We start from the raw sequence: 16351 nt of genomic DNA on the forward strand, positions 1-16351 counted from the left end.
TCTCCTGCACTCCTTGGAGCCGCCCTCCGGCTCCCCCAGCACGGTCCTGTAGCGGCGATCTCCGACCGAGCCCCCGCCTTTTCACCCTGCAGAGCCACCTGCAGAGTCCAAAGGGGCCGATGCTCTGCTTCATTATCACCGTGTTAATCACATCGTGGAGTCACCAACATGCAGGAACTCAGGACTTCTGAACAGCTAAGCAATGGGATTAAGCAGAAGCCACTTCATTGTTTACATTATGCACTACTTATACATTCTAGAACTCCTGTTCACACGATCACACTGTACTTGATCTTGTCCACACGCTCTACTCACACCTTGCAGGAAAAAGGATTGGTTACAGTCCAGTGCTTCACGGCCCTTCTTTATCTGAGTTCTTGCAATCTTGGTATTCTGTTTTTCAGCCTCTTCTTTCCCAATTTAGCATAATTTGTGTTTCAGTAGCCGTGACAAATTCCAGACTCTTTGATAAGAATATCTAAAAATGGTTTGGCCTGAGCACACTGTGGCCTAAGCTGTTCAAATACATTGGTACAGTGGGCACCCATGGGAACAAGAGGGGTAGGGACACAGGGGGGCTGCCCTCGGGCAGGGACCCCCAGTGCCCCCAGAGCCCCCCAGTTCCCAGCCGTGCCCCGAGTGTCACAGCACATTCCCAGAGATGCCCCCACATTCCCGAGGTCGCCCATGGGTTGCTGCCAGCTCTGCGTAGGTCACCTCGGGATCCTGGAGTGTGGTGGCACTGGGGGACACTGCGAGAGACACTGGCTGTGGCATCTGGGCACGGGGACACCCATGGGTGACGTGTCCCTGTGTCCCAGCCCGGACTCACCCCCCGTCTGCTTGGTGACCACGACGTGGGTGTACAGCACCTCCCCCTCCTCTGGGGGGGCCGGGGGCTCCGGGGGGGCCCTGAGGGAATCAAGGGGATGTGTGGGGGGGATGGGAGGTCTTGGGGGTTGGGGTGAAAGGGGAGAGTGTGGTTTGAGCCCCCCACTCACCTTTCCTGCGGCTTCCTGGCAGCTGCAAAGGAAAGAGGGGAGGGGTAACTGTGGGGTCCCCAGGGCCCTGACCCCTCTCAGGAATCCTCAAACCCCACTGCTCCCTCAATTTCCCGAAGGACCCCTGAGCATCCATGGTGTCCCTCAGAAACCCTGAACCACCCCAGTGCTCTGGAACCCCTAAGCCCCTGGAAGCTCAAGCCTGGCAGGGAAGGGGAGCATCCAAATTCCGCCTGGCTCGCTGAAGGAACCCCCAAAATCCCTGCAAGTCCCTCCAACACCACCCCAAATCCTTCAAGACCCTGAGCAAAGGTCCTGAGCTCTCAGCACTGCCAAAGTCCAAGGCTGCCCCATCATCCCACATTTAGGTGGCTCCCCAGGATCCTCATTGTCACCCAGCCCTGTTGTGGCTCCGGTGCCAGCCCACAGCTCCATCCACGAGCAGGAGCAGGAAGAGGAGGGACCCGCCAAGGCCTGCGGCCACTGCTGGGGACAGAAGGGACACATCAGGGTCACCTGTCACTGCAGGGCTCCTGCAATCCCAGTGAGCCCGTGTGACCCCACCTGTGATCCAGTGTCCCTGTGGTGTCACCTCCAGGGCCAGCTCTGGGCTGAGTGCCCGGAACACGCGGTGCCCGTCCTGTCCCAGCTGGTTGGTGGCCACGCACTGGTAGGTGCCCGAATGTCCCACATCGACGGCCCCAAGCTCCAGGAGGGGACCCCGGGCCACCTCGTGCCCGTCACGCAGCCAGGTGAAGGTGACAGGGGCTGAGCCCACCTGCACCGAGCAGCGCAGGGTTACGGGGTCACCTGGGCGCACCTGGAGTGCCGGGGGACCGGGGGTGATGGTGGCATTGGCCACGGGCACTGCGGGGACACAGACACGGCTGAGGCCGGGGGAGGGGCTGGCACCCGGTGTGAGGGGAGGGGGGCACGGGAGGGATGGGTTTGATGGGGAAATGTGGTGGAGGGGGACACCCCATGGAGGGGTGAGGGGACACAGAGAGCGATGAGGGGATACAGGGCAGAGGCGGGGGGCAGAAGAAAAATTTCTGGGGGTCAGGGATGTAGCCAGGTGGGGGTCCCGTGGGGGCTGTGGGGGCTCCCCGTGCCCATCCCCGCACTCACTGCGCACCGTGACGCCGAGCCGGGCGCTGCTCTTCCACACGGCCCCCCCCTCGGAGCGCACCTCGCAGCTGTAATTCCCCGAGTGGGAGACCCCCACGGCGGGCACCAGGAGCTGCGGGGACCCCTGCGGGCCCCCCACCAACTGCCCGTGCCGGTAGAAGCGGTACAGGAGGGGGGCTGGGGGCCGCAGGGGGCTGGGGGTGCTGAGGCAGCTGAGATTGAGGGGGGACCCCTCGGGGAGCTCGGGGGGACCCTCCAGCAGCGGCACCGAGAAGAGCTCTGGGAAGGAGATGGGGGTGGGGACTGTGACTCTGAGTCCATTGAGAAGTGGCTTTGGGGGTGTCAGGATATTGGAGTTGCAGCCTTGGGGGTGCTCACCGTGCACTGTCACTGTCACCGGTGCTGACAGTGACGGTCCTGAGCTCACCCAACCCCCACAGCGGTAGCGGCCGCTGTTGTGCAGCCGCAGGGGGGACAGGGACAACTCGGTACCCTGGAGGGACTCTCCCAGATCCTTCTCGTCCTGGTAAAATCGGACCATGGTGACAGGCTTGTCCGGCCGGCCCCGGCAGCGCAGTGTCACCGTGTCCCCCTCCAGCAGCGCCCGTGCTGGCACCTGCAGCACCAGCGGCTCTGTGGGACAGGAGGGTCCCGTCACACTGAGGAGCCCGAGACAGCTCCAAAGTGGGTGCCCATGGCAGCGGGGACATGTGGCTGGAGTGTCCACTGCGAGGGAGGGTCCCAGGGACACCAGGAGCAGCCCCGTGATAGAGCTGCCCTACAGGGGTCCCACCACACTGGGATGCACTGGGATGTCCCTGTGTGCAGGGGACAGGCTCTCATCACACGAGAGGTGTGAGGCCACGCAGACCTATCAGGGAGCCACCCTGAGCATTTCAGATCCCCCCTCACCGTTTGACACCATCACGGCGAGGCTGAGTCCACTTCCCGATCTCTGTCATGTGTAAGTGCCACTCTAAGTGACAAGGAAGCTGTCGCGTCCCTCCTGCCCCCAGCGCCGCCCGTCCGTGTACAAGGAGGTGTCACCGGCGGTCTCCGAGCCCTGGCAGGTCAGTGTCACCCGGTCCCACAGCACCGCCGACGTCCAGGGGGGCTCCACCAGGAGCTGGGGGCTCTGGGCACCTGCGGGTGACAGGGGACACCAGCCTGCAAGGGACACCACGGGGCTGGGGACAGCGGGGCAGGGACATGGCATCCCCCGAGGACTCACCAGCGAGGCCGAGGGTCTGGGCTGGAAGGGAGAAGGGACAGGGCTGGCTGGGGGTGGCACCGTGGGGACAGCAGCACCTGGGACACCCGGTGTGGTGTCTGTCCCCAAAGTGTCCCCACGGGAACACTGGTGTAGCACGGAGGGTTTGAGCACAGGGACACCTCGGTCACCCTGGGCTGTGGCAGGACATGGGGACACTGTGGACACCCCATGTGTGCACAGGTCACCACTCCCAGCCCTACAGCACCTGTCCCCATGGCCACATCCCCATGGCCCTGTGCCCGTGATCCCATTCCCATGGCCCCTGTCCCCATGGCCCATCTGCATGGGACGTGGCCCTTGTCCCTGGCCCTGCATCCCTGTCTCCCTGTCCCTGTACCCACACCTGCCCCAGCCCTAAGGTTCCTTTTGCCACATCCTTGTCCCCACATCTCGATCCCCCTGTTCCCATCCCCACATCCCAGTTCCCCTCTTCCTGTCCCCAGGGCCACCCCACGACTCTGCTCACACTGGGGTCCATGCCCATGCCCTGGCTCTGCTGGCCTTGGGGACCTCAGGGGACCCCGCAGCCCCCCTGTGCCCCCTCCCCACCGCTCTCTGCCTCACCGGGGCCCATCCCCGGGCCGTCAGGCCCGTGCCCGGGGCACTCACCCCACAGGAGCAGCGCCACCTTCCCGGCCATCCCGCTGTCCCCGGCCATGGGCACGGGCTGTCACTCGCTGCTGTGGCCACCTGTCCCCTGGCTGGCGGCTCTTCCCATAAAGGGACAGGAAGCGAGGTCACATCTCGTCCCCACGTGTAGGTGGCCCTTGTTGGGGTCAGGGTTGGGGAAAGGTGAAGACAGGAAAGGAGTAGGGGACAGGCTGGGGACATGATGGGATAGTCTGGGCACATGGTGGGGGATGTTGTTCCCAGGTGTAGGGGGCTCAGGACATGTGGGAACCAAGGATGTGTGTCCAGGACAGTGGGGGTCCAGGCGAATTGGGGTGCCCCGTCCTTGGGGATTTCTGTCCCAGAGGTGGCACATGCTGGACGCCTTTGTCCTGAGGGTCCTGAGCATTCCTGCTGTCCCCAGTGGGGCCCTGGAACCTCTGGGGTGTCCAAAGTTAAGGGGACACCGGTTACAACCTTGCCTTGATGATGGGAAATCCCAGGAAACATTTGCTTGAATTCCCTGATGCCCAATTCTTTGAGACAAAATTATAAATCCGTAGAAAAAAGGCAAAAATCTTTGCCCCTACCATTTTTTTCCCCAATCAAAAATGAACTCAGCAAAAATCAGTCTGACAGGATATTAAATGATCTGATGTATAGAAACCTTTGAATCATTGCTCTCCCAACAAGTTGCTCACAATACAAACACAAACAAATCACAAAGCAATGAGATTTGTTGGTTCCCTTTAGGAGCCCATTGGTGCCATCCCACAGCAGCATTTCCTTGTGGATAGCACAGAGGGTGGAATGTCCCTGAGTGTCCAACAGCTCCATGGGATTGTTCCCTGCCTGCTGGGCACCAACCCAGCCCTAAGGAAGGCTTTCCTTGGGCCATAGTCAGGAACTCTTCCCATTTTTCTCATTCCCACTCTCAAACTTGATTGACTTCCCATGGATTCTGCTCCCAAGCAGGGAGGAACTCTGTCCATCCTTGGAGCAGGGCACAGCAATCTGTGGCAATGCCCGTGTGTCCCTCAGGGTCTGATTCCCTGGTAAATCCACTGCAGCCTGCCCTCAATTCCCCTGCCTGGGCACTCCCTGCTCCTGCTGTGACACCCCTGTGCCCCAGAGCCACGGGTGGAGCCCCTGCTCGATATTTCCACACTTTTCCCTCTCTTCTGCTGTCCACATCCAGAACACAAACATTCTTTCTGGCAGGTTCCAGAGGGCTGCAGGTTTTGTTCAAGGAGGAGGGTCCTGGTGAGGTCGTTGAGCAGATCCTTGTGGCATTTGCAGCAGTTCTGGGGCTCTCTCAGTGCCTCGGGCACAGGCACCAAATGATCAATTGCTGCATTTCCGCACTGGTTCCCTCGCAGCTGCCCCTGCAGGGGGGGTTTCCAGCCAGCCCTGCTCTGAAAACCATCAAAGGCCCTCGCAGAGCCACTGCTTGGGCTCCCCCTGGGTTTTGTGCTTCTTGCAGAGCTGAGCAAACCACAGCCACGCCTTTTCCCCCCCAGAATTGTCACCTTTGCAGCAGCTCGAGAGCTGCGAGAATCAAAGCCAAGGGGGCGGGGGGAGCCTCAGGTCCTGGCTGCCAGCTGGGGCTGGCCAGAGCAGGGCTGGCCAATGCCCATCCCTGTGCAGTGGGGCTGGGCCATGGCTGGGCCCCACACTTGGATGGCCACTGGCTTCAAGGAGGAGCACTTTGGGAGCTCCTTCCTGCCTGGGGCTCCATTCCCGAGCTGCTCTTGCCAGCTCAGATCCTGCAGGGGATGAGGGAAAATGGAGAAGTGTGGAACAGGATTTCTCCCAAAACCAAATAAAACCAAAATGTCCCAACCCCTCAGGACAGAAACCCCGTGAGGGGATTGTGGGGAGCAGGAGGGAGAGGGGGAAGCCCCCCAAGAGCTTCTCAAGTGTTTCATGTGCAGGGTCTCATCCATCTCCTGGTTGCCAGCACTGAGGCCCTGCAGGGCTTTTGGGTGTTTTTGGGGTGGCTTTGGGTGTTTTTGGGGTGTCTGTGCCCTCCCTGACTGACACCAGCCCATGTCCATCCCCCTCCCCAGTCAGCCCCGCTGGGGTTTTTCCCCCACAGAATGATCCTGGTGGGCTGTGCAATGGGGCCGAGGGGCTGCACCTGTAAGGGTTCCCAAATGGGGATGGAGGGCTCCCAGATGGGCGGGGGCAGCCAATGAGGGGGTGTAGAGTGGGCGGGTCACACCCCAAATTGGGGCACCCCAGAGGTCACAGAGGTCACAGTGCCCCACTGAGGACAGAGGGAGTGGCCAGGGCCCCCCACCCACCCGGGACAGGGGTGTGCAGGATGTGCCCTACCCTGGACAGGGACTTCCTCAGGGAATGTGTCCAGGGACCCTGCCCAGCACCCCCATCCCCCAGGACAGGATCTCCCCTGCTGGGATGTGTCACCACTGGGACAAAATCCACCCAGAACGTGTCACCCCCAGAACAGGATCCCCTCAGGCAGGACCCCCTGGATGTGCCCCCCAGGACAGAACCCGCCCCCGTGTGACTCTCAGCACAAACGGCCTCTTCCTTCTGCTGCAGGAGAGAGAAAGGGAAAGTGTTGGGGGGGCTCAGCCGGACACCCCCAGCCCCCACAGCCACCCCATCCCTCCATACAGACCCCCCACCCCCTTTTCTCCTTCCCTGGGGCCTCCCCAACCCATTCCTTGCTCAGGTGCTCCCCAGGATTTCTGACCCAGGAACTGGGGATGAGGGAGCATGGCACAAAACTGAGGAAAATGAGGAAAACAGAGAAATAAAGAGAGGAAAAGTCAAGGGCAGGGGAGGTCACAAAAGCAGAGCGACCCAGAAGCCCCATGTGATGCTGGCCCAGGAAACGAGAAGCCCAGGGGGGCAGCGCTGGTCCCTGGGTCACACCAAAATCTGAGACACCCAGGGAAGGAGCTGTGACCCAGGGGCTGCCCAGCCACTGCGTATCCCAGCACACTCATTCCCCTGGGAGCCCAACCACGGGACTCCCATTCCATATGTCCCACCTTCCCTGGGACTTCCATTCCTGGGACCCATCCCATGATCACAAATCCCTGGAGGCCACGTTGTTCTGGGACCTTCATCCCTGAGTCTGAACCCACCCAACCCTTGGGACCCCCATTCTCATGGGACCCCATCCATGGTACTCCAGTGCCCTGGACACCCATCCTTGGCCCCCTGCACCACCTCAGCCTCCAAACTCTGGAAACATCCAGTTCCCGTCATGTCACACTATCACCCCCATGTTACCACCCTGCCCCCACCAAGGGCCACCTACACATGAGGACGAGACGTGACCTCACTTCCTGTCCCTTCATGGGAAGAGCCGCCAGCCAGGGGACAGGTGGCCACAGCAGCGAGTGACAGCCCATGGCCGGGGACAGCGGGATGGCCGGGAAGGTGGCGCTGCTCCTGTGGGGTGAGTGCCCCGGGCACGGGCCTGACGGCCCGGGGATGGGCCCCGGTGAGGCAGAGAGCGGTGGGGAGGGGGCACAGGGGGGCTGCGGGGTCCCCTGAGGTCCCCAAGGCCAGCAGAGCCAGGGCATGGGCATGGAGCCCAGTGTGAGCAGAGTCGTGGGGTGGCCCTGGGGACAGGAAGAGGGGAACTGGGATGTGGGGATGGGAACAGGGGGATCGAGATGGGGGGACAAGGATGTGGCAAAAGGAACCTTGGGGCTGGGGCAGCTGTGGGGACAGGGACAGGGAGACAGGGATGCAGGGACAGGGACAAGGGCCACGTCCCATGCAGATGGGCCATGGGGACAGGGGCCATGGGAATGGGGTCACGGGCACAGGGCCATGGGGATGCGGCCGTGGGGACAGGTGCTGTAGGGCTGGGGGAGGTGACCTGTGCACACATGGGGTGTCCACAGTGTCCCCATGTCCTGCCTCAGGCCAGGGTGACCGAGGTGTCCCTGTGCTCAAACCCTCCGTGCTACACCAGTGTTCCCGTGGGGACACTTTGGGGACAGACACCACACCAGGTGCCCCAGGTGCTGCTGTCCCCACGGTGCCACCCCCAGCCAGCCCTGTCCCTTCTCCCTTCCAGCCCAGACCCTCGGCCTCGCTGGTGAGTCCTCGGGGGATGCCATGTCCCTGCCCCGCTGTCCCCAGCCCCGTGGTGGCCCTGCCAGGCTGGTGTCCCCTGTCACCCGCAGGTGCCCAGAGCCCCCAGCTCCTGGTGGAGCCCCCCTGGACTCCGGCGGTGCTGTGGGACCGGGTGACACTGACCTGCCAGGGCTCGGGGACCGCCGGTGACACCACCTGGTACAAGGACGGGGAGAGATGGGGACAGGAGAGAAGCGACAGCTTCACTGTCACCGGGAATGGCACGTACCACTGTCAGAGACCAGGCAGTGGACTCAGCCTCGCCGTGAGGGTGTTAAATGGTGAGGGGGGATCTGAAATGCTCAGGGTGGCTCCCTGATAGGTCTGCGTGGGCTCCACTCCGTGGGTGGCCTCACAGCCCTCGTGTGGTCAGAGCCTGTCCCCTACACACAGGGACATCCCAGTGCATCCCAGTGCATCCCAGTGTGGTGGGACCCCTGTGGGGCAGCTCTATCACGGGGCTGCTCCTGGTGTCCCTGGGACCCTCCCTCGCAGTGGACACTCCAGCCACATGTCCCCGCTGCCATGGGCACCCACTTTGGAGCTGTCTCGGGCTCCTCAGTGTGACGGGACCCTCCTGTCCCACAGACCTGCTGGTGCTGCAGGTGCCAGCACGGGCGCTGCTGGAGGGGGACACGGTGACACTGCGCTGCCGGGGCCGGCCGGCCATGCCTGTCACCATGGTCCGATTTTACAAGGACGAGAAGGAGCTGGGAGAGTCCCTCAAGGGTACCGAGTTGTCCCTGTCCCCCCTGCGGATGCACAAGAGCGGCCGCTACCGCTGTGGGGGTTGGGTGAGCTCAGGAATGTCAGTGTCAGCACCGGTGACAGTGACAGTGCAGGGTGAGCACCCCACAGCCCCACCCCGACACCCCCACAGCCCCTCCCCAGGCACTCGGGCTCACAAATCCCCCTCCCATCTCCACAGAGCTCAAGCCTGTCTTGGTGCTGGAGGGTTCCCCCGATCTCCCCGAAGGATCCCCCCTCAATCTCAGCTGCCTCAGCACCCCCAGCCCCCTGCGGCCCCCAGCCCCCCTCCTGTACCGCTTCTACCGGCACGGGCAGTTGGTGGGGGGCCCGCAGGGGTCCCCGCAGCTCCTGGTGCCCGCCGTGGGGGTCTCCCACTCGGGGAATTACAGCTGCGAGGTGCGCTCCGAGGGGGGGGGCCGTGTGGAAGAGCAGCGCCCGGCTCGGCGTCACGGTGCGCAGTGAGTGCGGGGATGGGCACGGGGAGCCCCCACAGCCCCCACGGGACCCCCACCTGGCTACATCCCTGACCCCCAGAAATTTTTCTTCTGCCCCCTTGCCTCTGCCCTGTGTCCCCTCATCGCTCTCTGTGTCCCCTCACCCCTCCATGAGGTGACCCCATCCACCACATTTCCCCATCAAACCCATCCCTCCCGTCCCCCCCTCCCCTCACACCGGGTGCCAGCCCCTCCCCCCGGCCTCAGCCCTGTCTGTGTCCCCGCAGTGCCCGTGGCCAATGCCACCATCACCCCCGGTCCCCCGGCACTCCAGGTGCGCCCAGGTGACCCCGTGACCCTGCGCTGCTCGGTGCAGGTGGGCTCAGCCCCTGTCACCTTCACCTGGCTGCGTGACGGGCAGGAGGTGGCCCGGGGTCCCCTCCTGGAGCTTGGGGCCGTCGATGTGGGACATTCGGGCACCTACCAGTGCGTGGCCACCAACCAGCTGGGACAGGACGGGCACCGCGTGTTCCGGGCACTCAGCCCAGAGCTGGCCCTGGAGGTGACACCACAGGGACACTGGATCACAGGTGGGGTCACACGGGCTCACTGGGATTGCAGGAGCCCTGCAGTGACAGGTGACCCTGATGTGTCCCTTCTGTCCCCAGCAGTGGCCGCAGGCCTTGGCGGGTCCCTGCTCTTCCTGCTCCTGCTCGTGGCTCGAGCTGTGGGCTGGCACCGGTGCTACAACAGGGGTGGGTGACAATGGGGACAATGGGGACCCCGGGGACCCCGGGGAGCTGGGGGGACACCTAAATGTGGGGGTGATGGGGCGGCACCCAGAGCTCCTGAATTGGGCAGTGCTGAGAGCTCAGGACCTTTGCTCAGGGTCCTGAAGGATTTGGGGTGGTGTTGGAGGGACTTGCAGGGATTTTGGGGGTTCTTTAAGTGATCCAAGGAGAATTTAGAGGGTCCCCCTCCCTGTCAGGCTTGAGCTTCTGGGAGCTCAGGGTGTGCAGAGCACTGGGGTGGTTCAGGGGTTCTGGGGGGCACCATGGCTGCTTAGGGGTCCTGGGGGAAATTGAGGGAGCAGTGGGGTTTGAGGATTCCTGACAGGGGTCGGGGCCATGGGGACCCCACAGTTACCCCTCCCCTCTTTCCTTTGCAGCTGCCAGGAAGCAGCAGGAAAGGTGAGTGGGGGGCTCAAAGCACACTCTCCCCTTTCACCCCAACCCCCAAGACCTCCCATTCCCCCCCACACATCCCCTTGATTCCCTCAGGGCCCCCCCGGAGCCCCCGACCCCCCCAGAGGAGGGGGAGGTGCTGTACACCCACGTCGTGGTCACCAAGCAGACGGGGGGTGAGTCCGGGCTGGGACACAGGGACACGTCTCCCATGGGTGTCCCCGTGCCCAGATGCCACAGCCAGTGTCTCTCGCAGTGTCCCCCTGTGCCACCACACTCCAGGATCCCCAGGTGACCTACGCAGAGCTGGCAGCAACCCATGGGCGACCTCGGGAATGTGGGAACATCTACGGGAATGTGCTGTGACACTCGGGGCATGACTGGGAACTGGGGAGAACTGGGGGAACTGGGGGACCCCACCCATGGGCAACCACCCGTGGGTGTCCCCCCACTGCTCCCATGGGTGCCCATCATTCACGGCTAGGTGGGCACAACTGAGGGGTCACCAGGACACCCAGAGCTCCCCATGGCCCCTGAACCCCCAAGGGCCTCCCCACCCCCCTTCCACTCCCCCCAGTGCCTCCCCATTCCACATCCAAGTGCTCCCAGTACCTTCAGAGATTTCCCCATTCCCTCCCCACCGTGCTCCCAGTACCCCCAAGAGCTCCCTGTTTCCCCTCCCAGTGCCTCTCCATTGCTCCCAGTCGATCCAGGTGGTTCCCATTCTCTCTCCCAGTTCCCCTGTACTCCCAGTGCCTCTGCAATGCCCCTCTCAGCACTCCCAGTACACCCACGGCTCCTCATCCCTCCTCCCAGTGCCAGGGGAACACAGGACTCGTTTCCCTCTTTTTGGCACCAAAATGCAGCTTTTTGGTTCAACTGGCAGAGATGGTGTTTCTTTGTTCAGCTCTGTCGCGCTTTAGAAATGGGATTCTCCAATTTTGGGCTGCCACTAAAAACCAGAGCTCTGGATTCCCTTCTGCCCTGTCTCAAACCCCTCCTGTGCCCTGTTCCCCACACCATGAGGTCACAAAGGCCCTGGGGGTGTTCCGCAGCCTCCCCCTTTCCCAGGGCACTGGGGATCAGGCCATGGCACAGGGTGGGGTGTCAGGGATAGGAAAAGTTGGATGTCTCGAGACATTTTGGGACACCTGTGTGTGGCAGAGCTGGGTCAGGCCTTGCTGTTGGTGACACAGGGCCCCGTGTGTCAGTCAGTCTGTCAGCCATGGCACTCTGGGGACAGAGTGACGCTCTGCCAAACCCAGCTCCTGAATGGCCGAGGGACCAGGAGTCCCACCTTGGCAGAGGGACCTTGGTGGCCCAAGGGCTTAAAGGGCAGAGCGTGAGGTGGCCAAGTGTCTGAGCCTGTCTGCTCTTGGAGTGTCTGCCCCATCCCCGCTGGATCCCAGGAGCTGGAAACTGTCTTGGTTTAAAAGAGAAACGTCTGCCAAGGAACCTTCCTGGAATGGAAAGAGGAGCCATCCCTCCAAATTGTTATAACTGTGAAAATTATGGGGCTTGCAGGCAAAAATGTAAGAAAAGGAATAACAGCTCATTGCTGGGAAATTTATAGAACAGAACAGAACAAAGAGCAACACAAGAACAGAAATTTCCAACCCGCTCAGGGCTGTTTGTTCATCCTTGGTGCAGTTCTGGCCACGGCCAGCAGGGGGCGGTACAGGGAGCAATCCCGGCCAGCAGGGGGCGGTGCAGGGAGCAATCCCGGCCAGCAGGGGGCGCTGCAGGGAGCAATCCCGGCCAGCAGGGGGCGCCCCGGTGCCGCTCGAACCCCTCAGGGGCCATGGCGGCCTCGGGCGGGAGGGACCAGGGGAAATCGCTCCTTTTGCAAACTCACGCTTTGCACCAATCGCTCCCGGCACCAGCACCGGCAGCGCCCGGGCAGAAGAGACCAAGGCAGCAGCTTGGATCCCAGTGCCCAGGGGCAGCGGAGCAGTGTCCCGGGGCCAGGCACACACCCTGCGCAACACCCGCCACCGCTCTCCCTGATCCCCAACGCAAGGAAGGCACCACCCAACCCCAGGCAGCTCTCAGCTCCACAACAGCACCTCTCGGGCCTTTCCAGCACAACTCCTGAAAACCCTCAGCCTTTCACTGCCTTTTCCTCCTCCAGCCCTGGCACAGCAGCTTTGGGAATGCTGAATTCCCCTGGGATGCTGAGGAAAGCAGGTGCTCCTTGCTGACACTGCCAGGGCTCCTCAGGGGCTCCACAGCTCGTTTGGAGCTGCTGCTCTTCCTGGGCCACTGCTGGTCCCGATACAGCAGCCCCAGGAGAGGGAGGTGGAGCAGACTCTTAACGAGCTGTTGGAATTTGGGCCGGGGGTCCTGAAGTTCAGTTGTGCTGCTAAACCATTGCTGTGCACAAACACTCGGCTCTGCTGCCTCTCCCAGGGATTTTGGGCCACTGTGGCAGCACTGGACACATTTAGGGGATGACAGGGTCCCAGCTCTGCCAACAAGAATTTTTTTGGTTGCCGGCAAGGTTTGGTGGAGCTTCTCACCTTGGCCACTGCACAGGGATGGGCATTGGCCAGCCCTGCTCTGGCCAGCCCCAGCTGGCAGCCAGGACCTGAGGCTCCCCCCGCCCCCTTGGCTTTGATTCTCGCAGCTCTCGAGCTGCTGCAAAGGTGACAATTCTGGCGGGGAAAAAGGCGTGGCTGTGGTTTGCTCAGCTCTGCAAGAAGCACAAAACCCAGGGTGAGCCCAAGCAGTGGCTCTGCGAGGGCCTTTGATGGTTTTCAGAGCAGGGCTGGCTGGAAACCCCCCCTGCAGGGGCAGCTGCGAGGGAACCAGTGCGGAAATGCAGCAATTGATCATTTGGTGCCTGTGCCCGAGGCACTGAGAGAGCCCCAGAACTGCTGCAAATGCCACAAGGATCTGCTCAACGAGCTGACCGGGACCCTCCTCCATCCTGAGCTGAGCAGGCAGAGCTGAACAAACCAAAACCATTTCTGCCGCTTTAATCCAAAAGCTGCGTTTGTGTCCAGTAAGAGGGACAAGGGTCCTGTGCCCCCTGGCACTGGGGGAGGGAATGGGGAGCCCTGGGGGGGGTGCTGGGAGCACTGGGAGCACTGGAACGGGGAGCTCTGGGCAGCCCCACATGGGACCCCCCAGTCGTAGCCACCTCCCGGGCACGGTGGGCAACCATGGGACCCGAGGGGGTGGGGACACAAGAGGTGTGCCCTCGGTTAGGGTGCTCCAATGCCCCCAGTGTCCCCAGTGTCCCCATTGTCCCCAGTGTCCCCAGTGTCCCCAGTGTCCCCAGTGTCCCCAGTGTCCCCATTGTCCCCAGTGTCCCCAGTGTCCCCAGTGTCCCCAGTGTCCCCAGTGTCACTGCTCGTTCTCGTAGCTGTCCCTGCGGTGCCGCTGTCGCCCGTGGGGTCCCGGCAGCTCCTCGTGGTCCCCTGGGGCTGTGGAGTGTCCTGAGTGAGGCTCCGGGGCTGGGGACCTGGGTGGGGGTGACACCCGTGGGTGACGTGTCCCTGTGCCCCCCTGTACTCACCCCCTGCCCTCTCGGTGCCCACGATGTGCGGGTCCAGCACCGCCCCCTCCTCCGGGGGGGCCGAGGGCTCCTGGGGAGGCCTGCGGGGATAAGGGGGGGTCTGTGGGGGTGCGGGGCTTCCTGCGCTGAGGGTAAAATGGGGGGTCAGACCTGGAGCCCCCCACTCACCTTTCCTGCACCTTCCTGAGGGCTGCAAAGGAAAGAGGGGGGAGGGGTGACTGTGGGGGCCTCAGGGCCCTTGAACACCCTCGGGACCCCTGACTGCCCCCTGAGCCCCCAAACTCCCCAAAACCCCTGACAGAACCCCCAACATCCCTGCACGACCCTCCAGGGCCTCCCCAAATCCCCCAGGAGCCCCAGCTGAGGTCTCTGGGGGCTCAGCTTCACCCAAGCCAGGAGCTGTTGGTGACACCCTATGGCCCCCCCACTATGGGGGCTTCACCCCAATTCCTGGGACCCCCATGTCCCCCCATTGTCACCCACCCCGGCGGTTCCACCAGCGACAGCCCCCGATGACAGCCAGGAGCAGGAGCAGGTACAGGAGGGCCCTGCCGACATTCACAGCCACTGCCGGGGACAGAGGGGGACACAGCGGGGTCACCCTGAGCCCCGGGGGTCCTGAACAGCCCGGTGAGCCCGTGTGACCCCACCTGTGATCCAGTGTCCCTGTGGTGTCACCTCCAGGGCCAGCTCTGGGCTGAGTGCCCGGAACACGCGGTGCCCGTCCTGTCCCAGCTGGTTGGTGGCCACGCACTGGTAGGTGCCCGAATGTCCCACATCGACGGCCCCAAGCTCCAGGAGGGGACCCCGGGCCACCTCGTGCCCGTCACGCAGCCAGGTGAAGGTGACAGGGGCTGAGCCCACCTGCACCGAGCAGCGCAGGGTCACGGGGTCACCTGGGCGCACCTGGAGTGCCGGGGGACCGGGGGTGATGGTGGCATTGGCCACGGGCACTGCGGGGACACAGACAGGGCTGAGGCCGGGGGGAGGGGCTGGCACCCGGTGTGAGGGGAGGGGGGGACGGGAGGGATGGGTTTGATGGGGAAATGTGGTGGATGGGGTCACCTCATGGAGGGGTGAGGGGACACAGAGAGCGATGAGGGGACACAGGGCAGAGGCAAGGGGGCAGAAGAAAAATTTCTGGGGGTCAGGGATGTAGCCAGGTGGGGGTCCCGTGGGGGCTGTGGGGGCTCCCCGTGCCCATCCCCGCACTCACTGCGCACCGTGACGCCGAGCCGGGCGCTGCTCTTCCGCACGGCCCCCCCCTCGGAGCGCACCTCGCAGCTGTAATTCCCCGAGTGGGAGACCCCCACGGCGGGCACCGGGAGCTGCGGGGACCCCTGCGGGCCCCCCACCAACTGCCCGTGCCGGTAGAAGCGGTACAGGAGGGGGGCTGGGGGCCGCAGGGGGCTGGGGGTGCTGAGGCAGCTGAGATTGAGGGGGGACCCCTCGGGGAGCTCGGGGGGACCCTCCAGCATTGGCACCGAGAAGAGCTCTGGGAAGGAGATGGGAGGGGGATTTGTGAGCCCGAGTGCCTGGGGAGGGGCTGTGGGGGTGTCGGGGTGGGGCTGTGGGGTGCTCACCCTGCACTGTCACTGTCACCTGCGCAGATTCCGTCCACCCCCAGCTTCCCACCCGGCCCCTGCAGTGGTAGCGGCCGCTGTGGTTCAGCTGCAGAGGGGACAGGGACAGCTCGGTGCCATCGCGGAGCGTCCCCAGTTTGTTCCCATTGCGGTAGAAGGAGACCGAGGTGACCGAATTGTCCCGCCGGCCCCGGCAGCGCAGTGTCACCGTGTCCCCCTCCAGCAGCGCCCGCGCCGGCACCTGCAGCACCAGCCAGTCTGTGGGACAGGGGGGACCTGTCACACCCGATGCCACCCGGAACCCCATTGGGTCACAGCAGGGGTCCCCAATTCCAGCACGGGGATCCCCCTGCACTGGGATGCTCTGGGATGTCCCCAGAGCAGGGGACAGGCTCTGGTCACACCAGGGGTGACCCATGGAGCTGAGCCCACCCTGAGCCCTCGGGGTCCCCGCGGGTGCCAGGCTGGGGACACCCAAACCCCCCTCACAATTTGAGACTGTCACTCGGGGGCTGAGCCTGGTCCCGGGTCTCTCACACTGGTAGGTGCCACTCTCGGTGACACGGAAGCTGTCGCCTCTCTCCTGTCCCCATCTCTGCCCGTTCCTGTACCAGGTGGTGTCACCGGCGGTCCCCGAGCCCTGGCAGGTCAGTGTCACCGGGTCCCACAGCACCGCCGGCATCCAGGGGGGCTCCACCAGGAGCTGGGTGCTCTGGGCACCTGCGGGTGACAGGGGACACCAGC

At 63.5% G+C, this 16351-nt stretch overlaps 1 protein-coding gene across 1 annotated transcript in view; it reads left to right on the top strand.

Annotated features, from left to right (window-relative positions):
* Positions 1-7398: 7398 nt before the first annotated feature.
* The window catches only part of LOC148220719 (Fc receptor-like protein 4), a 68427-nt gene continuing 59474 nt past the window's right edge, over positions 7399-16351 (top strand). Inside the window, exons 1-8 of the mRNA XM_088180993.1 lie at positions 7399-7447; positions 8078-8098; positions 8187-8417; positions 8725-8979; positions 9608-9910; positions 9992-10075; positions 10489-10510; positions 10601-10680. Of these exons, the coding sequence (XP_088037119.1) occupies positions 7399-7447; positions 8078-8098; positions 8187-8417; positions 8725-8979; positions 9608-9910; positions 9992-10075; positions 10489-10510; positions 10601-10680 (1045 nt within the window). The remainder of the gene's footprint in view (positions 7448-8077; positions 8099-8186; positions 8418-8724; positions 8980-9607; positions 9911-9991; positions 10076-10488; positions 10511-10600; positions 10681-16351) is intronic.

This window comes from Sturnus vulgaris, chromosome 31 (genome assembly GCF_052056855.1).
Source record: "Sturnus vulgaris isolate bStuVul1 chromosome 31, bStuVul1.hap1, whole genome shotgun sequence".
Classification (NCBI taxonomy): domain Eukaryota; kingdom Metazoa; phylum Chordata; class Aves; order Passeriformes; family Sturnidae; genus Sturnus; species Sturnus vulgaris.